The sequence below is a fragment of the Oncorhynchus tshawytscha genome, linkage group LG10 (genome assembly GCF_018296145.1).
Source record: "Oncorhynchus tshawytscha isolate Ot180627B linkage group LG10, Otsh_v2.0, whole genome shotgun sequence".
Taxonomy (NCBI): Eukaryota; Metazoa; Chordata; class Actinopteri; order Salmoniformes; family Salmonidae; genus Oncorhynchus; species Oncorhynchus tshawytscha.
The window spans coordinates 81562269-81588603 of NC_056438.1; the positions used below are offsets into that span (position 1 = coordinate 81562269).

Below are 26335 nucleotides of genomic sequence, written 5' to 3' on the forward strand. Positions count from 1 at the left end.
GGACAGGTTCTGTTCTCTGTCCTGAGGGGGTCACACAGGTTCTCTCCTGGGGGAGGGGGTCCTGTTCTCCATCCTGACCCTCTGTGGGGGGAGGGGGTCTCCATCCTGACCCCAGTTCTCTGTGGGGGAGGGGTCCACAGGTTCTCCATCCTGACCCCACAGGTTCTCTGTGGGGGATCCTGACCCCTGTGGGGGGAGGGGGTCTCCATCCTGTGGGGGACACCTGTTCTCTGTGGGGATCCTGACCCTGTTCTCCATCCTGACCCTGTGGGGAGGGGTCCATCCTGACCCCTGGTTCTCTGTCCTGACCCCTGGGGTCACCATCCTGACCCCTGTTCTCTGTGTTCTTTTTGTGGAATGGGAATTTCATTTCAAGGTTTTGTGGGGGGAAAATACAGAATTCTCAAAACGGGGTCCAAGTCTCTGTGGGGGGAGGGGGTCACACAGGTTCTCTGTGGGGGGGGGTCACACAGGTTCTCTGTGGGGGGAGGGGGGGTCACACAGGTTCTCTGTGGAGGGGAGGGGGTCACACAGGTTCTCTCCAGGTAGAGGCTGTCCTTAACTACAGGTCTAGAGTCAGATTACTTTACCTCCCAATAGGATGACCAATTTTCCTTTTGGAAGGCTACTGGGTGTGCAGGCTTTTGTTTCAGCCCTACTCTAACAAACCTGTCAGCAAACCAGCAAGACTTGGTCCTGTGTTCACATGACCTGGTGGAGCACAACCCTGCAAACCCACGGCAGCCTCCCAGGGCAGGAGCACCAGCCACCCCTGCTTTAGGGGGAGGACAGCGTGGCTACGTCCCAAGTTGCGCCCTATTCCCTACGTAGTACACTACTTCTTACCAGAGCACCTATGGGCTAACCTGGTTAAAAGTAGTGCACTTAATAGGGAATAGGGTGCCATTTGAGATGGGATGTAGCCCATATCTCACCCTGTATCATTCAGCAGTCAGGGACAACCTCTACCTGAGACCGTCAGAGAAACTTGTGTTTGCTGATTGGACAGAGGATGAGGCACCGGAAAAGGCCTCGCATCCACAGGCAGTGAACCAGAGGGAGGAGGAAGAGGAGGCTGGCTCCTGTAGAACAGTAGAGGGCTATCACTGTACTCTCCTCTGGAAGGAAACACTTAGACAGGCCGTAACCACTGGAGGAGAACGAACCCTTGGAGAGGAGAGAGGGGTGACGGAGGGAGAGAGGGGGTGACGGATGGAGAGAGAGAAAGAGGGGTGATGGAGGGGGAGAGAGGGGTGACAGAAGGAGAAGAGAGGGGGTGACGGAGGGAGAAGAGAGAGAGAGAGGGGGGTGACGGAGGGAGAAGAGAGAGGGGGTGACGGAGGGAGAAGAGAGGGGGGTGACGGAGGGAGAGAGGGGGTGACGGAGGGAGAGAGAGAAAGAGGGGTGATGGAGGGGGAGAGAGGGGGTGACAGAAGGAGAAGAGAGGGGGTGACGGAGGGAGAAGAGAGAGAGAGGGGGGGTGACGGAGGGAGAAGAGAGGGGGGGGGGGTGACGGAGGGAGAGGGGGTGACGGAGGGAGAAGAGAGAGAGGGGTGACGGAGGGAGAAGAGAGAGGGGGTGACGGAGGGAGAAGAGAGAGAGGGGTGACGGAGGGAAAGAGAGGGGGGTGACGGAGGGAGAAGAGAGAGAGGGGTGACAGAAGGAGAAGAGAGAGGGGGTGACGGAGGGAGAAGAGAGAGAGGGGTGACGGAGGGAAAGAGGGGGTGACAGAGGGAGAAGAGAAAGAGGGGGTGACGGAGGGAGAAGAGAGAGAGGGGTGACAGAAGGAGAAGAGAGAGGGGGTGACGGAGGGAGAGAGAGAGGGGGGTGACGGAGGGAGAGAGGGGGGACAGAGGGAGAGGAGAGAGAGGTGGGTGACGGAGGGAGAGAGGGGGTGACAGAGGGAGAGGCGAGAGAGAGGGGATGACAGAGGGAGAGGAGAGAGAGGTGGTGACGGAGGGAGAAGAGAAAGAGGGGGGGTGACGGAGGGAGAATAGAGAGAGGGGTGACAGAGAGGAGAAGAGAGAGGGGTGACGGAGGGAGAAGAGAGAGAGAGGGGGGGGGTGACAGAGGGAGAAGAGAAAGAGGGGGTGGGGGAGGAGGGAGAAGAGAGAGAGGGGTGACAGAAGGAGAAGAGAGAGGGGGTGACGGAGGGAGAAGAGAGAGAGAGGGGGGTGACGGAGAGAGAAGAGAGAGGGGGTGACGGAGGGAGAACAGAGAGCGAGGGGGTGACGGAGGGAGAAGAGAGAGAGGGGGGGTGACGGAGGGAGAAGAGAGAGGGGGTGACGGAGGGAGAAGAGAGAGAGGGGTGACGGAGGGAGAAGAGAGAGGGGGTGACGGAGGGAGAAGAGAGAGAGGGGGGTGACGGAGAGAGAGAAGAGAGAGGGGGGTGACGGAGGGAGAACAGAGAGCGAGGGGGTGACGGAGGGAGAAGAGAGAGAGGGGGGGTGACGGAGGGAGAAGAGAGAGGGGGTGACGGAGGGAGAAGAGAGAGGGGGTGACGGAGGGAGAAGAGAGAGGGGTGACGGAGGGAGAAGAGAGAGGAGGTGACGGAGGGAGAAGAGAGAGGGGGTGACGGAGGGAGAAGAGAGAGGAGGTGACGGAGGGAGAAGAGAGAGGGGGGAAGGAGGGAGAAGAGAGAGGGGGACGGAAGGAGGGAAAGAGGGGGTGACAGAGGGAGAAGAGAAAGAGGGGTGACAGAAGGAGAAGAGAGAGGGGGTGACGGAGGGAGAAGAGAGAGAGAGGGGGTGACGGAGGGAGAGAGGGGGTGACAGAGGGAGAGGAGAGAGAGGTGGGTGGGTGATGGAGGGAGAGAGGGGGTGACAGAGGGAGAGGCGAGAGAGGTGGTGACGGAGGGAGAGGAGAGAGAGAGGGGGTGACAGAGGGAGAGGAGAGAGAGGTGGGTGACGGAGGGAGAGAGGGGGGTGACAGAGGGAGAGGAGAGAGAGAGGGGGGGTGACAGAGGGAGAGGAGAGAGAGAGGTGGGTGACAGAGGGAGAGGAGAGAGAGAGAGAGGGGTGACAGAGGGAGAGGAGAGAGAGGTGGTGACGGAGGGAGAGGAGAGAGAGAGAGAGGGGGTGACAGAGGGAGAGGAGAGAGAGGTGGTGACAGAGGGAGAGAGAGAGAGAGAGGGGTGACAGAGGGAGAGGAGAGAGAGGTGGTGACGGAGGGAGAGGAGAGAGAGGTGGTGACGGAGGGAGAGGAGAGAGAGAGAGAGGGGGTGACAGAGGGAGAGGAGAGAGAGGTGGTGACGGAGGGAGAGGAGAGAGAGAGAGGGGGTGACAGAGGGAGAGGAGAGAGAGAGGGGGTGATGGAGGGAGAAGAGAGAGAGAGGGGGTGACAGAGAGAAGAGAGAGGGGGGTGAGGAGGGAGAACAGAGAGCGAGGGGGGTGACGGAGGGAGAAGAGAGAGAGGGGGGTGACGGAGGGAGAAGAGAGAGGGGTGACGGAGGGAGAAGAGAGAGGGGTGACGGAGGGAGAAGAGAGAGGAGGTGACGGAGGGAGAAGAGAGAGGAGGTGACGGAGGGAGAAGAGAGGGGGGTGACGGAGGGAGAAGAGAGAGGAGGTGACGGAGGGAGAAGAGAGAGGGAAGGAGGGAGAAGAGAGAGGGGGTGACGGAGGGAAAGAGGGGGTGACAGAGGGAGAAGAGAAAGAGGGGTGACAGAAGGAGAAGAGAGAGGGGGTGACGGAGGGAGAAGAGAGAGAGAGGGGGGTGACGGAGGGAGAGAGGGGGTGAGAGGGAGAGGAGAGAGAGGTGGGTGGGACAGGGAGAGAGGGGGTGACAGAGGGAGAGGCGAGAGAGGTGGTGACGGAGGGAGAGGAGAGAGAGGGGGGGTGACAGAGGGAGAGGAGAGAGAGGTGGGTGACGGAGGGAGAGAGGGGGGGTGACAGAGGGAGAGGAGAGAGAGAGGGGGTGACAGAGGGAGAGGAGAGAGAGAGGTGGGTGACAGAGGGAGAGGAGAGAGAGAGAGAGGGGTGACAGAGGGAGAGGAGAGAGAGGTGGTGACGGAGGGAGAGGAGAGAGAGAGAGAGGGGTGACAGAGGGAGAGGAGAGAGAGGTGGTGATGGAGGGAGGGAGAGAGAGAGAGAGGGGGTGACAGAGGGAGAGGAGAGAGAGGTGGTGACGGAGGGAGAGGAGAGAGAGGTGGTGACGGAGGGAGAGGAGAGAGAGAGAGAGGGGTGACAGAGGGAGAGGAGAGAGAGGTGGTGACGGAGGGAGAGGAGAGAGAGAGAGGGGGTGACAGAGGGAGAGGAGAGAGAGAGGGTGGTGACAGAGGGAGAGGAGAGAGAGAGGGGGTGTGATGGAGAGGAGAGAGGGGGTGAGGAGGGAGAGAGAGAGAGGTGGTGACGGGGGAGAGAGAGAGAGGTGGGTGACAGAGGGAGAGGAGAGAGAGAGGGGGGTGTGATGGAGGGAGAGAGAGAGAGAGAGGGTGATGGAGGGAGAGAGAGAGGGGGGTGTAGGATGCAGAGGACGGATGGAGAGAGAGAGGGGGAGGCCGGAGAGAGGTGTGACGGAGGGAGAGGAGAGAGAGGGGGTGACAGAGGGAGAGGAGAGAGAGAGGGGGTGATGGAGGGAGAAGAGAGAGAGAGGGGGTGATGAAGGGAGAGAGAGAGGGGTGTAGGATGGAGAGTGACGGATGGAGAGAGAGGGGGTGCCGGAGAGAGGTGACGGAGGGGGAGGAGAGAGAGGGGGTGATGGAGGGAGAAGAGAGAGAGAGAGGGGTGAGGAGGAGGAGGAGAGAGGGGGTGACAGAGGGAGAGGAGAGAGAGAGAGGGGGGTGACAGAGGGAGAGGAGAGAGAGAGAGAGGTGATGGAGGGAGAGGAGAGAGAGAGGGAGGTGATGGAGGGAGAGGAGAGAGAGGGAGGTGATGAGGGAGAGGAGAGAGAGAGAGGTGATGGAGGGAGAGGAGAGAGAGAGGGGAGGTGATGGAGGGAGAGGAGAGAGAGAGGGAGGTGATGGAGGGAGAGGAGAGAGAGAGGGAGGTGATGGAGGGAGAGGAGAGAGAGAGGGAGGTGATGGAGGGAGAGGAGAGAGAGGGAGGTGATGAGGGAGAGGAGAGAGAGAGAGGTGATGGAGGGAGAGGAGAGAGAGAGGGGGTGATGGAGGGAGAGGAGAGAGAGAGAGGGGTGACAGAGGGAGAGGAGAGAGAGAGGGAGGTGATGGAGGGAGAGGAGAGAGAGGGAGGTGATGAGGGAGAGGAGAGAGAGAGAGGTGATGGAGGGAGAGGAGAGAGAGAGGGGGGGGGGTGATGGAGGGAGAGGAGAGAGAGAGAGGGGGGTGACAGAGGGAGAGGAGAGAGAGAGAGGGGGTGACAGAGGGAGAGGAGAGAGAGAGAGGGGGGGTGACAGAGGGAGAGGAGAGAGAGAGAGAGGTGATGGAGGGAGAGGAGAGAGAGAGGGAGGTGATGGAGGGAGAGGAGAGAGAGGGAGGTGATGAGGGAGAGGAGAGAGAGAGAGGTGATGGAGGGAGAGGAGAGAGAGAGAGGGGGTGATGGAGGGAGAGGAGAGAGAGAGGGAGGTGATGGAGGGAGAGGAGAGAGAGAGAGGGAGGTGATGGAGGGAGAGGAGAGAGAGAGGGAGGTGATGGAGGGAGAGGAGAGAGAGAGGGAGGTGATGGAGGGAGAGGAGAGAGAGAGGGAGGTGATGGAAAGAGAGAGAGGGAGGTGATGAGGGAGAGGGGAGAGAGAGAGAGGTGATGGAGGGAGAGGAGAGAGAGAGGGAGGTGATGAGGGAGAGGGGAGAGAGAGAGAGGTGATGGAGGGAGAGGAGAGAGAGAGGGAGGTGATGGAGGGAGAGGAGAGAGAGAGGGAGATGATGGAGGGAGAGGAGAGAGAAAGGTAGAGGTAGAGATGTGTGTGTACATCCTGGGATTAAAGGAGATGGCTGAAGCACAAACTGGTGTGGGATCAGGCTAAGAGGTACCAAGGCATTATTAGAGTTGCGGTACAGTAGGTATAATTAGTTAATTTGTTAGTTAGTGACTTACCAGTATGAAACTGGGGTTGTTGCGGTTCCTCCAGTTGAAGGACGGAACACTGATCTCTGGGTACTTGTTGTCATGGAGAACCTGACAACCACTGTGGGTGTGGCCACTGAGAACCAGGCGAGGCTTAAACCACTGCAGCAGCTGGGAGGGAGGGTGAGAACCAATCAAACACTCAGTTCCTGTATCTGTGTTTAGATTAGAAAGTATTCAGACCCCTTCCCTTTTTCCACATTTTACCCCATAATGACATCACAATACCCCATAATGACATCACAATACCCCATAATGACAAAGACAAAACAGGTTTCTAGATATTTTTACGTTCTAAAATAGATCAAATTATCCCCCTCATCAATCTACACACAATACCCCATAATGACATCACAATATCCCATAATGACATCACAATATCCCATAATGACATCGCAATATCCCATAATGACATTGCAATATCCCATAATGACATCACAATATCCCATAATGACATCACAATATCCCATAATGACATCACAATATCCCATAATGACATCACAATACCCCATAATGACATCACAATATCCCATAATGACATCACAATATCCCATAATGACATCACAATATCCCATAATGACATCACAATACCCCATAATGACATCACAATATCCCATAATGACATCACAATATCCCATATTGACATCACAATACCCCATAATGACATCACAATACCCCATAATGACATCACAATACCCCATAATGACATCACAATACCCCATAATGACATCACAATATCCCATAATGACATCACAATACCCCATAATGACATCACAATACCCCATAATGACATCACAATACCCCATAATGACAAAGAGAAAACAGGTTTCTAGATATTTTTGCCAGTTGTATTAAAAAAAAAAAAACTGAAATACCTTATTTACATAAATATTCAGACCCTTTACTATGAGACTTGAAAATTCAGCTCAGGTGCATCCTGTTTCCATTGATCATCCTTGAGATGTTTCTACAACTTGATTGGAGTCCACCTGTGGTAAATTCAATTGATTGGACATAATTTGGAAAGGCACACACCTGTCTATATAAGGTCCCACAGTTGACAGTGACTGTCAGAGCAAAAACCAAGCCATGAGGTCGAAGGAATTGTCCGTAGAGCTCCGAGACAGGATTGTGTCGAGGCAGAGATCTGGGGAAGGGTACCAAAAAATGAATGGTCACCTTCCAATAGGACAACAACCCTAAGCACACAGCCAAGACAAAGCAGGAGTGGCTTCGGGACAAGGCTCTGTCCTTGAGTGGCCCAGCCAGAGCCCGGACTTGAACCCGATTGAACATGTCTGGAGACAGCTGAAAATAGCTGTGCAGCAACACTCCCTATCCAACCTGACAGAGCTTGAGAGGATCTGCAGAGAAGAATGGGAGGTGCCTAGCTTGTAGCGTCATACCCAAGAAGACTCGAGGCTGTCGTCACTGCCAAAGGTGCTTCCACAAAGTACTGAGTAAAGGGTCTGAATAATTATGTAAATGTGATAGTTTTTAAAATACATTTTCAAAAATGTCATTATGGGGTATTGTGATGTCATTGTGGGGTATTGTGGTGTCATTGTGGGATATTGTGATGTCATTGTGGGATATTGTGATGTCATTGTGGGATATTGTGATGTCATTGTGGGGTATTGTGATGTAATTATGGAGTATTGTGATGTCATTATGGGGTATTGTGATGTCATTATGGGGTATTGTGATGTCATTGTGGGATATTGTGATGTCATTGTGGGATATTGTGATGTCATTGTGGGATATTGTGATGTCATTGTGGGATATTGTGATGTAATTGTGATGTAATCTATCAGCTAGAAAGATGTGTCGGCATCGAGTAATTGTCTCTGGCCCCCTCCCAGTTAGGGGGAGTGATGAGCTCTACAGCAGAGTCTCACAACTCAATCGCTGGTTGAAAACTGTTTTCTGCCCCTCCCAAAAGATAGAATTTGTAGATAATTGGCCCTCTTTCTGGGACTCACCCACAAACAGGACCAAGCCTGACCTGCTGAGGAGTGACGGACTCCATCCTAGCTGGAGGGGTGCTCTCATCTTATCTACCAACATAGACAGGGCTCTAACTCCTCTAGCTCCACAATGAAATAGGGTGCAGGCCAGGCAGCAGGCTGTTAGCCAGCCTGCCAGCATAGTGGAGTCTGCCACTAGCACAGTCAGTGTAGTCAGCTCAGCTATCACCATTGAGACCGTGTCTGTGCCTCGACCTAGGTTGGGCAAAACTAAACATGGCGGTGTTCGCCTTAGCAATCTCACTAGGATAAAGACCACCTCCATTCCTGTCATTACTGAAAGAGATCATGATACCTCACATCTCAAAATAGGGCTACTTAATGTTAGATCCCTTACTTCAAAGGCAATTATAGTCAATGAACTAATCACTGATCATAATCTTGATGTGATTGGCCTGACTGAAACATGGCTTAAGCCTGATGAATTTACTGTTTTAAATGAGGCCTCACCTCCTGGCTACACTAGTGACCATATCCCCGTGCATCCCGCAAAGGCGGAGGGGTTGCTAACATTTACGATCGCAAATTTCAATTTACAAAAAAAAAAAAAAAACGTTTTCGTCTTTTGAGCTTCTAGTCATGAAATCTATGCAGCCTACTCAATCACTTTTTATAGCTACTGTTTACAGGCCTCCTGGGCCATATACAGCGTTTCTCACTGAGTTCCCTGAATTCCTATCGGACCTTGTAGTCATAGCAGATAATATTCTAATCTTTGGTGACTTTAATATTCACATGGAAAAGTCCACAGACCCACTCCAAAAGGCTTTCGGAGCCATCATCGACTCAGTGGGTTTTGTCCAACATGTCTCTGGACCCACTCACTGTCACAGTCATACGCTGGACCTAGTTTTGTCCCATGGAATAAATGTGGTGGATCTTAATGTTTTTCCTCATAATCCTGGACTATCGGACCACCATTTTATTACGTTTGCAATTGCAACAAATAATCTGCTCAGACCCCAACCAAGGAACATCAAAAGTTGTGCTATAAATTCACAGACAACACAAAGATTCCTTGATGCCCTTCCAGATTCCCTCTGTCTACCCAAGGACGCTAGAGGACAAAAATCAGTTAACCACCTAACTGAGGATCTCAATTTAACCTTGCGCAATACCCTAGATGCAGTTGCACCCCTAAAAACTAAAAAAAATTCTCATAAGAAACTAGCTCCCTGGTACACAGAAAATACCCGAGCTCTGAAGCAAGCTTCCAGAAAATTGGAACGGAAATGGCGCCACACCAAACTGGAAGTCTTCCGACTAGCTTGGAAAGACAGTACCGTGCAGTACTGAAGAGCCCTTACTGCTGCTCGATCATCCTATTTTTCTAACTTAATTGAGGAAAATAAGAACAATCCGAAATTCCTTTTTGATACTGTCGCAAAGCTAACTAAAAAGCAGCATTCCCCAAGAGAGGATGACTTTCACTTTAGCAGTGATAAATTCATGAACTTCTTTGAGGAAAAGATTATGATTATTAGAAAGCAAATTACGGACTCTTCTTTAAACCTGCGTATTCCTCAAAACCTCAGTTGTCCTGAGTCTGCACAACTCTGCCAGGACCTAGGATCAAGAGAGACGCTCAAGTGTTTTAGTACTATATCTCTTGACACAATGATGAAAATAATCATGGCCTCTAAACCTTCAAGCTGCATACTGGACCCTATTCCAACTAAACTACTGAAAGAGCTGATTCCTGTGCTTGGCCCTCCTATGTTGAACATAATAAACGGCTCTCTATCCACTGGATGTGTACCAAACTCACTAAAAGTGGCAGTAATAAAGCCTCTCTTGAAAAAGCCAAACCTTGACCCAGAAAATATAAAAAACTATCGGCCTATATCGAATCTTCCATTCCTCTCAAAAATTTTAGAGAAGGCTGTTGCTCAGCAACTCACTGCCTTCCTGAAGACAAACAATGTATACGAAATGCTTCAGTCTGGTTTTAGACCCCATCATAGCACTGAGACGGCACTTGTGAAGGTGGTAAATGACATTTTAATGGCATCGGACCGAGGCTCTGCATCTGTCCTCGTGCTCCTAGACCTTAGTGCCGCTTTTGATACCATCGATCACCACATTCTTTTGGAGAGATTGGAAACCCAAATTGGTCTACACGGACAAGTTCTGGCCTGGTTTAGATCTTATCTGTCGGAAAGATATCAGTTTGTCTCTGTGAATGGTTTGTCCTCTGACAAATCAACTGTAAATTTCGGTGTTCCTCAAGGTTCCGTTTTAGGACCACTATTGTTCTCACTATATATTTTACCTCTTGGGGATGTTATTCGAAAACATAATGTAAACTTTCACTGCTATGCGGATGACACACAGCTGTACATTTCAATGAAACATGGTGAAGCCCCAAAATTGCCCTCGCTAGAAGCATGTGTTTCAGACATAAGGAAGTGGATGGCTGCAAACTTTCTACTATTAAACTCGGACAAAACAGAGATGCTTGTTCTAGGTCCCAAGAAACAAAGAGATATTCTGTTGAATCTGACAATTAATCTTAATGGTTGTACAGTCGTCTCAAATAAAACTGTGAAGGACCTCGGCGTTACTCTGGACCCTGATCTCTCTTTTGAAGAACATATCAAGACCATTTCAAGGACATCTTTTTTCCATCTACGTAACATTGCAAAAATCAGAAACTTTCTGTCCAAAAATGATGCAGAAAAATTAATCCATGCTTTTGTCACTTCTAGGTTAGACTACTGCAATGCTCTATTTTCCGGCTACCCGGATAAAGCACTAAATAAACTTCAGTTAGTGCTAAATACGGCTGCTAGAATCCTGACTAGAACCAAAAAATTTGATCATATTACTCCAGTGCTAGCCTCTCTACACTGGCTTCCTGTCAAAGCAAGGGCTGATTTCAAGGTTTTACTGCTAACCTACAAAGCATTACATGGGCTTGCTCCTACCTATCTCTCTGATTTGGTCCTGCCGTACATACCTACACGTACGCTACGGTCACAAGACGCAGGCCTCCTAATTGTCCCTAGAATTTCTAAGCAAACAGCTGGAGGCAGGGCTTTCTCCTATAGAGCTCCATTTTTATGGAACGGTCTGCCTACCCATGTCAGAGACGCAAACTCGGTCTCAACCTTTAAGTATTTACTGAAGACTCATCTCTTCAGTGGGTCATATGATTGAGTGTAGTCTGGCCCAGGAGTGTGAAGGTGAACGGAAAGGCTCTGGAGCAACGAACCGCCCTTGCTGTCTCTGCCTGGCCGGCTCCCCTCTTTCCACTGGGATTCTCTGCCTCTAACCCTATTACAGGGGCTGGGTCACTGGCTTACTGGGGCTCTCTCATGCCGTCCCTGGAGGGGGTGCGTCACCTGAGTGGGTTGATTCACTGTTGTGGTCATCCTGTCTGGGTTGGCGCCCCCCTTGGGTTGTGCCGTGGCGGAGATCTTTGTGGGCTATACTCAGCCTTGTCTCAGGATGGTAAGTTGGTGGTTGAAGATATCCCTCTAGTGGTGTGGGGGCTGTGCTTTGGCAAAGTGGGTGGGGTTATATCCTTCCTGTTTGGCCCTGTCCGGGGTGACCTCGGATGGGGCCACAGTGTCTCCTGACCCCTCCTGTCTCAGCCTCCAGTATTTATGCTGCAGTAGTTTATGTGTCGGGGGGCTGGGGTCAGTTTGTTATATCTGGAGTACTTCTCCTGTCCTATTCGGTGTCCTGTGTGAATCTAAGTGTGCGTTCTCTAATTCTCTCCTTCTCTCTTTCTTTCTCTCTCTCGGAGGACCTGAGCCCTAGGACCTGAGCTCCAGGACTACCTGACATGATGACTCCTTGCTGTCCCCAGTCCACCTGGCCATGCTGCTGTTCCAGTTTCAACTGACCTGCCCTTGGACCATGCCCCAGGACTACCTGACATGATGACTCCTTGCTGTCCCCAGTCCACCTGGCCATGCTGCTGCTCCAGTTTCAACTTCCACCTGACTGTGCTGCTGCTCCAGTTTCAACTGTTCTGCCTTATTATTATTCGACCATGCTGGTCATTTATGAACATTTGAACATCTTGGCCATGTTCTGTTATAATCTCCACCCGGCACAGCCAGAAGAGGACTGGCCACCCCACATAGCCTGGTTCCTCTCTAGGTTTCTTCCTAGGTTTTGGCCTTTCTAGGGAGTTTTTCCTAGCCACCGTGCTTCTACACCTGCATTGCTTGCTGTTTGGGGTTTTAGGCTGGGTTTCTGTACAGCACTTTGAGATATCAGCTGATGTACGAAGGGCTATATAAATAAATTTGATTTGATTTGATTTGATTTAATTATGGAGTATTGTGATGTCATTATGGAGTATTGTGATGTCATTATGGGGTATTGTGATGTCATTATGGAGTATTGTGATGTCATTATGGAGTATTGTGATGTCATTATGGAGTATTGTGATGTCATTATGGGGTATTGTGATGTCATTATGGAGTATTTTGATGTCATTATGGAGTATTGTGATGTCATTATGGAGTATTGTGATGTCATTATGGAGTATTGTGATGTCATTATGGGGTATTGTGTGTAGATTGATGAGGGAAAAAACAATTTAATCCATTTTAGAATAAGGGTGTAACGTAACAACATGTGGAAAAAGTCAAGGGGTCTGAATACTTTTTGAATGCTCTGTATATCCTCTAGTACCGGGTGGTCCTCAACAAAATAATAATTTACTGGATAACCAAGACGCCCATAAGTAAGAGAGGTCAGAGAGAGCTGCATGATGACCACTGGCCACACTATAGATGTTGAAAGCTAATATGATGACCACACTATAGATGTTGAAAGCGGTTAGAGTGGTTAGAGGCAGGTAGCCTAGTGGGGCAGCAGGTAGCCTAGTGGTTAGAGGCAGGTAGACTAGTGGTTAGAGGCAGGTAGACTAGTGGTTAGAGGCAGGTAGCCTAGTGGGGCAGGCAGGTAGCCTAGTGGTTAGAGGCAGGTAGACTAGTGGTTAGAGGCAGGTAGACTAGTGGGGCGGCAGGTAGCCTAGTGGTTAGAGGCAGGTAGACTGGTGGGGAGGCAGGTAGACTAGTGGTTAGAGGCAGGTAGACTAGTGGTTAGAGGCAGGTAGACTAGTGGGGGAGGCAGGTAGACTAGTGGTTAGAGGCAGGTAGCCTAGTGGTTAGAGGCAGGTAGACTAGTGGTTAGAGGCAGGTAGACTAGTGGTTAGAGGCAGGTAGCCTAGTGGGGCAGCAGGTAGACTAGTGGTTAGAGGCAGGTAGACTGGTGGTTAGGGGCAGGTAGACTAGTGGTTAGAGGCAGGTAGACTAGTGGTTAGAGGCAGGTAGACTAGTGGTTAGAGGCAGGTAGACTAGTGGTTAGAGGCAGGTAGACTGGTGGGGTGGCAGGTAGACTAGTGGTTAGAGGCAGGTAGACTAGTGGTTAGAGGCAGGTAGACTAGTGGTTAGAGGCAGGTAGACTAGTGGTTAGAGGCAGGTAGACTAGTGGTTAGAGGCAGGTAGACTAGTGGTTAGAGGCAGGTAGACTAGTGGTTAGAGGCAGGTAGACTAGTGGTTAGAGGCAGGTAGACTAGTGGTTAGAGGCAGGTAGACTAGTGGTTAGAGGCAGGTAGACTAGTGGTTAGAGGCAGGTAGACTAGTGGTTAGAGGCAGGTAGACTAGTGGTTAGAGGCAGGTAGACTAGTGGGTAGACTAGTGGTTAGAGGCAGGTAGACTAGTGGTTAGGGCAGGTAGACTAGTGGTTAGAGGCAGGTAGACTAGTGGTTAGAGGCAGGTAGACTAGTGGTTAGAGGCAGGTAGCCTAGTGGTTAGAGGCAGGTAGCCTAGTGGGGCGGCAGGTAGACTAGTGGGGCAGCAGGTAGACTAGTGGTTAGAGGCAGGTAGACTAGTGGTTAGAGGCAGGTAGCCTAGTGGTTAGAGGCAGGTAGACTAGTGGTTAGAGGCAGGTAGCCTAGTGGTTAGAGGCAGGTAGCCTAGTGGTTAGAGGCAGGCAGCCTAGTGGTTAGAGGCAGGTAGCCTAGTGGGGCGGCAGGTAGACTAGTGGTTAGAGGCAGGTAGCCTAGTGGTTAGAGGCAGGTAGACTAGTGGTTAGAGGCAGGTAGCCTAGTGGTTAGAGGCAGGTAGCCTAGTGGTTAGAGGCAGGTAGACTAGTGGTTAGAGGCAGGTAGACTAGTGGTTAGAGGCAGGTAGACTAGTGGGGCAGGTAGACTAGTGGTTAGAGGCAGGTAGCCTAGTGGTTAGAGGCAGGTAGCCTAGTGGGGCGGCAGGTAGACTAGTGGGGCAGCAGGTAGACTAGTGGTTAGAGGCAGGTAGCCTAGTGGTTAGAGGCAGGTAGCCTAGTGGGGCGGCAGGTAGACTAATGGGGCAGCAGGTAGACTAGTGGTTAGAGGCAGGTAGCCTAGTGGTTAGAGGCAGGTAGCCTAGTGGGGCGGCAGGTAGACTAGTGGTTAGAGGCAGGTAGACTAGTGGTTAGAGGCAGCTAGCCTAGTGGTTAGAGGCAGGTAGCCTAGTGGTTAGAGGCAGGTAGCCTAGTGGTTAGAGGCAGGTAGACTAGTGGTTAGAGGCAGGTAGCCTAGTGGTTAGAGGCAGGTAGCCTAGTGGGGCGGCAGGGAGACTAGTGGGGCAGCAGGTAGCCTAGTGGTTAGAGGCAGGTAGCCTAGTGGTTAGAGGCAGGTAGCCTGTGGTTAGAGGCAGGTAGACTAGTGGTTAGAGGCAGGTAGACTAGTGGGGCAGCAGGTAAACTAGTGGTTAGAGGCAGGTAGCCTAGTGGTTAGAGGCAGGTAGCCTAGTGGTTAGAGGCAGGTAGCCTAGTGGTTAGAGGCAGGTAGACTAGTGGTTAGAGGCAGGTAGCCTGGTGGTTAGAGGCAGGTAGCCTAGTGGGGCGGCAGGTAGACTAGTGAGGCAGCAGGTAGACTAGTGGTTAGAGGCAGGTAGCCTAGTGGTTAGAGGCAGGTAGACTAGTGGTTAGAGGCAGGTAGCCTAGTGGTTAGAGGCAGATAGACTAGTGGTTAGAGGCAGGTAGGCTAGTGGTTAGAGGCAGGTAGCCTAGTGGGGCGGCAGGTAGACTAGTGAGGCAGCAGGTAGACTAGTGGTTAGAGGCAGGTAGCCTAGTGGTTAGAGGCAGGTAGACTAGTGGTTAGAGGCAGGTAGCCTAGTGGTTAGAGGCAGGTAGACTAGTGGTTAGAGGCAGGTAGACTAGTGGTTAGAGGCAGGTAGACTAGTGGTTAGAGGCAGGTAGACTAGTGGTTAGAGGCAGGTAGCCTAGTGGGGCAGCAGGTAGACTAGTGGGGCAGCAGGTAGACTAGTGGTTAGAGGCATGTAGACTAGTGGTTAGAGGCAGGTAGCCTAGTGGGGCGGCAGGTAGACTAGTGGGGCGGCAGGTAGACTAGTGGTTAGGCAGGTAGACTAGTGGTTAGAGGGAGGTAGACTAGTGGGGCGGCAGGTAGACTAGTGGTTAGAGGCAGGTAGACTAGTGGTTAGAGGCAGGTAGACTAGTGGGGCAGCAGGTAGACTAGTGGTTAGAGTCAGGTAGCCTAGTGGTTAGAGGCAGGTAGCCTAGTGGGGCGGCAGGTAGACTAGTGGTTAGAGGCAGGTAGACTAGTGGTTAGAGGCAGGTAGACTAGTGGGGCAGCAGGTAGACTAGTGGTTAGAGGCAGGTAGCCTAGTGGTTAGAGGCAGGTAGCCTAGTGGGGCGGCAGGTAGACTAGTGGGGCAGCAGGTAGACTAGTGGTTAGAGGCAGGTAGCCTAGTGGTTAGAGGCAGGTAGCCTAGTGGGGCGGCAGGTAGACTAGTGGGGCAGCAGGTAGACTAGTGGTTAGAGGCAGGTAGCCTAGTGGTTAGAGGCAGGTAGCCTAGTGGGGCGGCAGGTAGACTAGTGGTTAGAGGCAGGTAGACTAGTGGTTAGAGGCAGCTAGCCTAGTGGTTAGAGGCAGGTAGCCTAGTGGTTAGAGGCAGGTAGCCTAGTGGTTAGAGGCAGGTAGACTAGTGGTTAGAGGCAGGTAGCCTAGTGGTTAGAGGCAGGTAGCCTAGTGGGGCGGCAGGGAGACTAGTGGGGCAGCAGGTAGCCTAGTGGTTAGAGGCAGGTAGCCTAGTGGTTAGAGGCAGGTAGCCTAGTGGTTAGAGGCAGGTAGACTAGTGGTTAGAGGCAGGTAGACTAGTGGGGCAGCAGGTAAACTAGTGGTTAGAGGCAGGTAGCCTAGTGGTTAGAGGCAGGTAGCCTAGTGGTTAGAGGCAGGTAGCCTAGTGGTTAGAGGCAGGTAGACTAGTGGTTAGAGGCAGGTAGCCTAGTGGTTAGAGGCAGGTAGCCTAGTGGGGCGGCAGGTAGACTAGTGAGGCAGCAGGTAGACTAGTGGTTAGAGGCAGGTAGCCTAGTGGTTAGAGGCAGGTAGACTAGTGGTTAGAGGCAGGTAGCCTAGTGGTTAGAGGCAGATAGACTAGTGGTTAGAGGCAGGTAGGCTAGTGGTTAGAGGCAGGTAGCCTAGTGGGGCGGCAGGTAGACTAGTGGGGCAGCAGGTAGCCTAGTGGTTAGAGGCAGGTAGCCTAGTGGGGCGGCAGGTAGACTAGTGAGGCAGCAGGTAGACTAGTGGTTAGAGGCAGGTAGCCTAGTGGTTAGAGGCAGGTAGACTAGTGGTTAGAGGCAGGTAGCCTAGTGGTTAGAGGCAGGTAGACTAGTGGTTAGAGGCAGGTAGACTAGTGGTTAGAGGCAGGTAGACTAGTGGTTAGAGGCAGGTAGACTAGTGGTTAGAGGCAGGTAGCCTAGTGGGGCAGCAGGTAGACTAGTGGGGCAGCAGGTAGACTAGTGGTTAGAGGCATGTAGACTAGTGGTTAGAGGCAGGTAGCCTAGTGGGGCGGCAGGTAGACTAGTGGGGCGGCAGGTAGACTAGTGGTTAGAGGCAGGTAGACTAGTGGTTAGAGGCAGGTAGACTAGTGGGGCGGCAGGTAGACTAGTGGTTAGAGGCAGGTAGACTAGTGGTTAGAGGCAGGTAGACTAGTGGGGCAGCAGGTAGACTAGTGGTTAGAGTCAGGTAGCCTAGTGGTTAGAGGCAGGTAGCCTAGTGGTTAGAGGCAGGTAGCCTAGTGGTTAGAGGCAGGTAGCCTAGTGGGGCGGCAGGTAGACTAGTGGGGCAGCAGGTAGACTAGTGGTTAGAGGCAGGTAGACTAGTAGTTAGAGGCAGGTAGCCTAGTGGTTAGAGGAAGGTAGACTAGTGGTTAGAGGCAGGTAGCCTAGTGGGGCGGCAGGTAGACTAGTGGGGCAGCAGGTAGACTAGTGGTTAGAGGCAGGTAGACTAGTGGTTAGAGGCAGGTAGCCTAGTGGTTAGAGGCAGGTAGACTAGTGGTTAGAGGCAGGTAGCCTAGTGGTTAGAGGCAGGTAGCCTAGTGGGGCGGCAGGTAGACTAGTGGGGCAGCAGGTAGACTAGTGGTTAGAGGCAGGTAGCCTAGTGGTTAGAGGCAGGTAGCCTAGTGGTTAGAGGCAGGTAGCCTAGTGGGGCGGCAGGTAGACTAGTGGGGCAGCAGGTAGACTAGTGGTTAGAGGCAGGTAGACTAGTGGTTAGAGGCAGGTAGCCTAGTGGTTAGCGGCAGGTAGACTAGTGGTTAGAGGCAGGTAGCCTAGTGGTTAGAGGCAGGTAGCCTAGTGGTTAGAGGCAGGTAGCCTAGTGGGGCGGCAGGTAGACTAGTGGTTAGAGGCAGGTAGACTAGTAGTTAGAGGCAGGTAGCCTAGTGGTTAGAGGAAGGTAGACTAGTGGTTAGAGGCAGGTAGCCTAGTGGTTAGAGGCAGGTAGCCTAGTGGGGCGGCAGGTAGACTAGTGGGGCAGCAGGTAGCCTAGTGGTTAGAGGCAGGTAGCCTAGTGGTTAGAGGCAGGTAGACTAGTGGTTAGAGGCAGGTAGACTAGTGGTTAGATGCAGGTAGACTAGTGGGGCAGCAGGTAGACTAGTGGTTAGAGGCAGGTAGCCTAGTGGTTAGAGGCAGGTAGCCTAGTGGGGCGGCAGGTAGACTAGTGGGGCAGCAGGTAGACTAGTGGTTAGAGGCAGGTAGACTAGTGGTTAGAGGCAGGTAGCCTAGTGGTTAGAGGCAGGTAGACTAGTGGTTAGAGGCAGGTAGCCTAGTGGGGCTAGTGGTTAGTGGGGCAGCAGGTAGACTAGTGGTTAGAGGCAGGTAGACTAGTGGTTAGAGGCAGGTAGCCTAGTGGTTAGAGGCAGGTAGACTAGTGGTTAGAGGCAGGTAGCCTAGTGGTTAGAGGCAGGTAGCCTAGTGGGGCGGCAGGTAGACTAGTGGGGCAGCAGGTAGACTAGTGGTTAGAGGCAGGTAGCCTAGTGGTTAGAGGCAGGTAGCCTAGTGGTTAGAGGCAGGTAGCCTAGTGGGGCGGCAGGTAGACTAGTGGGGCAGCAGGTAGACTAGTGGTTAGAGGCAGGTAGACTAGTGGTTAGAGGCAGGTAGCCTAGTGGTTAGCGGCAGGTAGACTAGTGGTTAGAGGCAGGTAGCCTAGTGGTTAGAGGCAGGTAGCCTAGTGGTTAGAGGCAGGTAGCCTAGTGGGGCGGCAGGTAGACTAGTGGTTAGAGGCAGGTAGACTAGTGGTTAGAGGCAGGTAGCCTAGTGGTTAGAGGCAGGTAGACTAGTGGTTAGAGGCAGGTAGCCTAGTGGTTAGAGGCAGGTAGCCTAGTGGGGGCGGCAGGTAGACTAGTGGGGCAGCAGGTAGCTAGTGGTTAGAGGCAGGTAGCCTAGTGGTTAGAGGCAGGTAGACTAGTGGTTAGAGGCAGGTAGACTAGTGGTTAGATGCAGGTAGACTAGTGGGGCAGCAGGTAGACTAGTGGTTAGAGGCAGGTAGCCTAGTGGTTAGAGGCAGGTAGCCTAGTGGGGCGGCAGGTAGACTAGTGGGGCAGCAGGTAGACTAGTGGTTAGAGGCAGGTAGCCTAGTGGTTAGAGGCAGGTAGCCTAGTGGGGCGGCAGGTAGACTAGTGGTTAGCAGCAGGTAGCCTAGTGGTTAGAGGCAGGTAGACTAGTGGTTAGAGGCAGGTAGCCTAGTGGTTAGAGGCAGGTAGCCTAGTGGGGCGGCAGGTAGACTAGTGGTTAGAGGCAGGTAGACTAGTGGTTAGAGGCAGGTAGACTAGTGGGGCAGCAGGTAGACTAGTGGTTAGAGGCAGGTAGCCTAGTGGTTAGAGGCAGGTAGCCTAGTGGGGCGGCAGGTAGACTAGTGGGGCAGCAGGTAGACTAGTGGTTAGAGGCAGGTAGCCTAGTGGTTAGAGGCAGGTAGCCTAGTGGGGCGGCAGGTAGACTAGTGGGGCAGCAGGTAGACTAGTGGTTAGAGGCAGGTAGCCTAGTGGTTAGAGGCAGGTAGCCTAGTGGGGCGGCAGGTAGACTAGTGGTTAGAGGCAGGTAGACTAGTGGTTAGAGGCAGGTAGCCTAGTGGTTAGAGGCAGGTAGCCTAGTGGTTAGAGGCAGGTAGCCTAGTGGTTAGAGGCAGGTAGACTAGTGGTTAGAGGCAGGTAGCCTAGTGGTTAGAGGCAGGTAGCCTAGTGGGGCGGCAGGTAGACTAGTGGGGCAGCAGGTAGCCTAGTGGTTAGAGGCAGGTAGCCTAGTGGTTAGAGGCAGGTAGCCTAGTGGTTAGAGGCAGGTAGACTAGTGGTTAGAGGCAGGTAGACTAGTGGGGCAGCAGGTAAACTAGTGGTTAGAGGCAGGTAGCCTAGTGGTTAGAGGCAGGTAGCCTAGTGGTTAGAGGCAGGTAGACTAGTGGTTAGAGGCAGGTAGCCTAGTGGTTAGAGGCAGGTAGCCTAGTGGGGGCGGCAGTAGACTAGTGAGGCAGCAGGTAGACTAGTGGTTAGAGGCAGGTAGCCTAGTGGTTAGAGGCAGGTAGACTAGTGGTTAGAGGCAGGTAGCCTAGTGGTTAGAGGCAGATAGACTAGTGGTTAGAGGCAGGTAGCCTAGTGGTTAGAGGCAGGTAGCCTAGTGGGGCGGCAGGTAGACTAGTGGTTAGCAGGTAGCCTAGTGGTTAGAGGCAGGTAGCCTAGTGGGGCGGCAGGTAGACTAGTGAGGCAGCAGGTAGACTAGTGGTTAGAGGCAGGTAGCCTAGTGGTTAGAGGCAGGTAGACTAGTGGTTAGAGGCAGGTAGCCTAGTGGTTAGAGGCAGGTAGACTAGTGGTTAGAGGCAGGTAGACTAGTGGTTAGAGGCAGGTAGACTAGTGGTTAGAGGCAGGTAGCCTAGTGGGGCAGCAGGTAGACTAGTGGGGCAGCAGGTAGACTAGTGGTTAGAGGCAGGTAGACTAGTGGTTAGAGGCAGGTAGACTAGTGGGGCAGCAGGTAGACTAGTGGTTAGAGTCAGGTAGCCTAGTGGTTAGAGGCAGGTAGCCTAGTGGTTAGAGGCAGGTAGCCTAGTGGTTAGAGGCAGGTAGCCTAGTGGGGCGGCAGGTAGACTAGTGGGGCAGCAGGTAGACTAGTGGTTAGAGGCAGGTAGACTAGTAGTTAGAGGCAGGTAGCCTAGTGGTTAGAGGAAGGTAGACTAGTGGTTAGAGGCAGGTAGCCTAGTGGGGCGGCGGCAGGTAGACTAGTGGGGCAGCAGGTAGACTAGTGGTTAGAGGCAGGTAGACTAGTGGTTAGAGGCAGGTAGCCTAGTGGTTAGAGGCAGGTAGACTAGTGGTTAGAGGCAGGTAGCCTAGTGGTTAGAGGCAGGTAGCCTAGTGGGGCGGCAGGTAGACTAGTGGGGCAGCAGGTAGACTAGTGGTTAGAGGCAGGTAGCCTAGTGGTTAGAGGCAGGTAGCCTAGTGGTTAGAGGCAGGTAGCCTAGTGGGGCGGCAGGTAGACTAGTGGGGCAGGCAGGTAGACTAGTGGTTAGAGGCAGGTAGACTAGTGGTTAGAGGCAGGTAGCCTAGTGGTTAGCGGCAGGTAGACTAGTGGTTAGAGGCAGGTAGCCTAGTGGTTAGAGGCAGGTAGCCTAGTGGTTAGAGGCAGGTAGCCTAGTGGGGCGGCAGGTAGACTAGTGGTTAGAGGCAGGTAGACTAGTGGTTAGAGGCAGGTAGCCTAGTGGTTAGAGGAAGGTAGACTAGTGGTTAGAGGCAGGTAGCCTAGTGGTTAGAGGCAGGTAGCCTAGTGGGGCGGCAGGTAGACTAGTGGGGCAGCAGGTAGCCTAGTGGTTAGAGGCAGGTAGCCTAGTGGTTAGAGGCAGGTAGACTAGTGGTTAGAGGCAGGTAGACTAGTGGTTAGATGCAGGTAGACTAGTGGGGCAGCAGGTAGACTAGTGGTTAGAGGCAGGTAGCCTAGTGGTTAGAGGCAGGTAGCCTAGTGGGGTGGCAGGTAGACTAGTGGGGCAGCAGGTAGACTAGTGGTTAGAGGCAGGTAGCCTAGTGGTTAGAGGCAGGTAGCCTAGTGGGGCGCAGGTAGACTAGTGGGGCAGGTAGCCTAGTGGTTAGAGGCAGGTAGACTAGTGGTTAGAGGCAGGTAGCCTAGTGGTTAGAGGCAGGTAGCCTAGTGGGGCGGCAGGTAGACTAGTGGTTAGAGGCAGGTAGACTAGTGGTTAGAGGCAGGTAGACTAGTGGTTAGGCAGCAGGTAGACTAGTGGTTAGAGGCAGGTAGCCTAGTGGTTAGAGGCAGGTAGCCTAGTGGGGCGGCAGGTAGACTAGTGGTTAGAGGCAGGTAGACTAGTGGTTAGAGGCAGGTAGCCTAGTGGTTAGAGGCAGGTAGCCTAGTGGTTAGAGGCAGGTAGCCTAGTGGTTAGAGGCAGGTAGACTAGTGGTTAGAGGCAGGTAGCCTAGTGGTTAGAGGCAGGTAGCCTAGTGGGGCGGCAGGTAGACTAGTGGGGCAGCAGGTAGCCTAGTGGTTAGAGGCAGGTAGCCTAGTGGTTAGAGGCAGGTAGCCTAGTGGTTAGAGGCAGGTAGACTAGTGGTTAGAGGCAGGTAGACTAGTGGGGCAGCAGGTAGACTAGTGGTTAGAGGCAGGTAGCCTAGTGGTTAGAGGCAGGTAGCCTAGTGGTTAGAGGCAGGTAGACTAGTGGTTAGAGGCAGGTAGCCTGGTGGTTAGAGGCAGGTAGCCTAGTGGGGCGGCAGGTAGACTAGTGAGGCAGCAGGTAGACTAGTGGTTAGAGGCAGGTAGCCTAGTGGTTAGAGGCAGGTAGACTAGTGGTTAGAGGCAGGTAGCCTAGTGGTTAGAGGCAGATAGACTAGTGGTTAGAGGCAGGTAGCCTAGTGGTTAGAGGCAGGTAGCCTAGTGGGGCGGCAGGTAGACTAGTGGGGCAGCAGGTAGCCTAGTGGTTAGAGGCAGGTAGCCTAGTGGGGTAGACTAGTGAGGCAGCAGGTAGACTAGTGGTTAGAGGCAGGTAGCCTAGTGGTTAGAGGCAGGTAGACTAGTGGTTAGAGGCAGGTAGCCTAGTGGTTAGAGGCAGGTAGACTAGTGGTTAGAGGCAGGTAGACTAGTGGTTAGAGGCAGGTAGACTAGTGGTTAGAGGCAGGTAGCCTAGTGGGGCAGCAGGTAGACTAGTGGGGCGGCAGGTAGACTAGTGGTTAGAGGCAGGTAGACTAGTGGTTAGAGGCAGGTAGACTAGTGGTTAGAGGTAGACTAGTGGGGCGGCAGGTAGACTAGTGGTTAGAGGCAGGTAGACTAGTGGTTAGAGGCTAGTGGTTAGCGGCAGGTAGACTAGTGGTTAGAGGCAGGTAGACTAGTGGTTAGAGGCAGGTAGACTAGTGGGGCAGCAGGTAGACTAGTGGTTAGAGTCAGGTAGCCTAGTGGTTAGAGGCAGGTAGCCTAGTGGGGCGGCAGGTAGACTAGTGGTTAGAGGCAGGTAGACTAGTGGTTAGAGGCAGGTAGACTAGTGGGGCAGCAGGTAGACTAGTGGTTAGAGGCAGGTAGCCTAGTGGTTAGAGGCAGGTAGCCTAGTGGGGCGGCAGGTAGACTAGTGGGGCAGCAGGTAGACTAGTGGTTAGAGGCAGGTAGCCTAGTGGTTAGAGGTAGCCTAGTGGGGCGGCAGGTAGACTAGTGGTTAGGTAGACTAGTGGTTAGAGGCAGGTAGCCTAGTGGTTAGAGGCAGGTAGCCTAGTGGGGCGGCAGGTAGACTAGTGGTTAGAGGCAGGTAGACTAGTGGTTAGAGGCAGGTAGCCTAGTGGTTAGAGGCAGGTAGCCTAGTGGTTAGAGGCAGGTAGCCTAGTGGTTAGAGGCAGGTAGACTAGTGGTTAGAGGCAGGTAGCCTAGTGGTTAGAGGCAGGTAGCCTAGTGGGGCCAGTGGTTAGTGGGGCAGCAGGTAGCCTAGTGGTTAGAGGCAGGTAGCCTAGTGGTTAGAGGCAGGTAGCCTAGTGGTTAGAGGCAGGTAGACTAGTGGTTAGAGGCAGGTAGACTAGTGGGGCAGCAGGTAAACTAGTGGTTAGAGGCAGGTAGCCTAGTGGTTAGAGGCAGGTAGCCTAGTGGTTAGAGGCAGGTAGCCTAGTGGTTAGAGGCAGGTAGACTAGTGGTTAGAGGCAGGTAGCCTAGTGGTTAGAGGCAGGTAGCCTAGTGGGGCGGCAGGTAGACTAGTGAGGCAGCAGGTAGACTAGTGGTTAGAGGCAGGTAGCCTAGTGGTTAGAGGCAGGTAGACTAGTGGTTAGAGGCAGGTAGCCTAGTGGTTAGAGGCAGATAGACTAGTGGTTAGAGGCAGGTAGCCTAGTGGTTAGAGGCAGGTAGCCTAGTGGGGCGGCAGGTAGACTAGTGGGGCAGCAGGTAGCCTAGTGGTTAGAGGCAGGTAGCCTAGTGGGGCGGCAGGTAGACTAGTGAGGCAGCAGGTAGACTAGTGGTTAGAGGCAGGTAGCCTAGTGGTTAGAGGCAGGTAGACTAGTGGTTAGAGGCAGGTAGCCTAGTGGTTAGAGGCAGGTAGACTAGTGGTTAGAGGCAGGTAGACTAGTGGTTAGAGGCAGGTAGACTAGTGGTTAGAGGCAGGTAGACTAGTGGTTAGAGGCAGGTAGCCTAGTGGGGCAGCAGGTAGACTAGTGGGGCAGCAGGTAGACTAGTGGTTAGAGGCATGTAGACTAGTGGTTAGAGGCAGGTAGCCTAGTGGGGCGGAGGTAGACTAGTGGGGCGGCAGGTAGACTAGTGGTTAGAGGCAGGTAGACTAGTGGTTAGAGGGAGGTAGACTAGTGGGGCTAGACTAGTGGTTAGAGGCAGGTAGACTAGTGGTTAGAGGCAGGTAGACTAGTGGGGCAGCAGGTAGACTAGTGGTTAGAGTCAGGTAGCCTAGTGGTTAGAGGCAGGTAGCCTAGTGGTTAGAGGCAGGTAGCCTAGTGGTTAGAGGCAGGTAGCCTAGTGGGGCAGGTAGACTAGTGGGGCAGCAGGTAGACTAGTGGTTAGAGGCAGGTAGACTAGTAGTTAGAGGCAGGTAGCCTAGTGGTTAGAGGAAGGTAGACTAGTGGTTAGAGGCAGGTAGCCTAGTGGGGCGGCAGGTAGACTAGTGGGGCAGCAGGTAGACTAGTGGTTAGAGGCAGGTAGACTAGTGGTTAGAGGCAGGTAGCCTAGTGGTTAGAGGCAGGTAGACTAGTGGTTAGAGGCAGGTAGCCTAGTGGTTAGAGGCAGGTAGCCTAGTGGGGCGGCAGGTAGACTAGTGGGGCAGCAGGTAGACTAGTGGTTAGAGGCAGGTAGCCTAGTGGTTAGAGGCAGGTAGCCTAGTGGTTAGAGGCAGGTAGCCTAGTGGGGCGGCAGGTAGACTAGTGGGGCAGGCAGGTAGACTAGTGGTTAGAGGCAGGTAGACTAGTGGTTAGAGGCAGGTAGCCTAGTGGTTAGCGGCAGGTAGACTAGTGGTTAGAGGCAGGTAGCCTAGTGGTTAGAGGCAGGTAGCCTAGTGGTTAGAGGCAGGTAGCCTAGTGGGGCGGCAGGTAGACTAGTGGTTAGAGGCAGGTAGACTAGTAGTTAGAGGCAGGTAGCCTAGTGGTTAGAGGAAGGTAGACTAGTGGTTAGAGGCAGGTAGCCTAGTGGTTAGAGGCAGGTAGCCTAGTGGGGCGGCAGAGTAGACTAGTGGGGCAGCAGGTAGCCTAGTGGTTAGAGGCAGGTAGCCTAGTGGTTAGAGGCAGGTAGACTAGTGGTTAGAGGCAGGTAGACTAGTGGTTAGATGCAGGTAGACTAGTGGGGCAGCAGGTAGACTAGTGGTTAGAGGCAGGTAGCCTAGTGGTTAGAGGCAGGTAGCCTAGTGGGGCGGCAGGTAGACTAGTGGGGCAGCAGGTAGACTAGTGGTTAGAGGCAGGTAGACTAGTGGTTAGAGGGAGGTAGACTAGTGGTTAGAGGCAGGTAGACTAGTGGTTAGAGGCAGGTAGACTAGTGGTTAGAGGCAGGTAGCCTAGTGGTTAGAGGCAGGTAGACTAGTGGTTAGAGGCAGGTAGCCTAGTGGTTAGAGGCAGATAGACTAGTGGTTAGAGGCAGGTAGCCTAGTGGTTAGAGGCAGGTAGCCTAGTGGGGCGGCAGGTAGACTAGTGGGGCAGCAGGTAGCCTAGTGGTTAGAGGCAGGTAGCCTAGTGGGGCGGCAGGTAGACTAGTGAGGCAGCAGGTAGACTAGTGGTTAGAGGCAGGTAGCCTAGTGGTTAGAGGCAGGTAGACTAGTGGTTAGAGGCAGGTAGCCTAGTGGTTAGAGGCAGGTAGACTAGTGGTTAGAGGCAGGTAGACTAGTGGTTAGAGGCAGGTAGACTAGTGGTTAGAGGCAGGTAGCCTAGTGGGGCAGCAGGTAGACTAGTGGTTAGGCAGCAGGTAGACTAGTGGTTAGAGGCAGGTAGACTAGTGGTTAGAGGCAGGTAGACTAGTGGGGCAGCAGGTAGACTAGTGGTTAGAGTCAGGTAGCCTAGTGGTTAGAGGCAGGTAGCCTAGTGGTTAGAGGCAGGTAGCCTAGTGGTTAGAGGCAGGTAGCCTAGTGGGGCGGCAGGTAGACTAGTGGGGCAGCAGGTAGACTAGTGGTTAGAGGCAGGTAGACTAGTGGTTAGAGGCAGGTAGCCTAGTGGTTAGAGGAAGGTAGACTAGTGGTTAGAGGCAGGTAGCCTAGTGGGGCGGCAGGTAGACTAGTGGGGCAGCAGGTAGACTAGTGGTTAGAGGCAGGTAGACTAGTGGTTAGAGGCAGGTAGCCTAGTGGTTAGAGGCAGGTAGACTAGTGGTTAGAGGCAGGTAGCCTAGTGGTTAGAGGCAGGTAGCCTAGTGGGGCGGCAGGTAGACTAGTGGGGCAGCAGGTAGACTAGTGGTTAGAGGCAGGTAGCCTAGTGGTTAGAGGCAGGTAGCCTAGTGGTTAGAGGCAGGTAGCCTAGTGGGGAGGCAGGTAGACTAGTGGGGCAGCAGGTAGACTAGTGGTTAGAGGCAGGTAGACTAGTGGTTAGAGGCAGGTAGCCTAGTGGTTAGCGGCAGGTAGACT

At 53.1% G+C, this 26335-nt stretch overlaps 1 protein-coding gene across 1 annotated transcript in view; it reads right to left on the reverse strand.

Moving 5' to 3' along the window:
- Nucleotides 1–462: 462 nt before the first annotated feature.
- Nucleotides 463–26335, reverse strand: part of LOC121847639 (metallophosphoesterase 1-like) — a 65151-nt gene continuing 39278 nt past the window's right edge. Inside the window, exons 8-9 of the mRNA XM_042329565.1 lie at nucleotides 5987–6127; nucleotides 463–1167 (exon numbers count right to left, since the gene is read on the reverse strand). Of these exons, the coding sequence (XP_042185499.1) occupies nucleotides 979–1167; nucleotides 5987–6127 (330 nt within the window). The 3' untranslated portion in view covers nucleotides 463–978. The remainder of the gene's footprint in view (nucleotides 1168–5986; nucleotides 6128–26335) is intronic.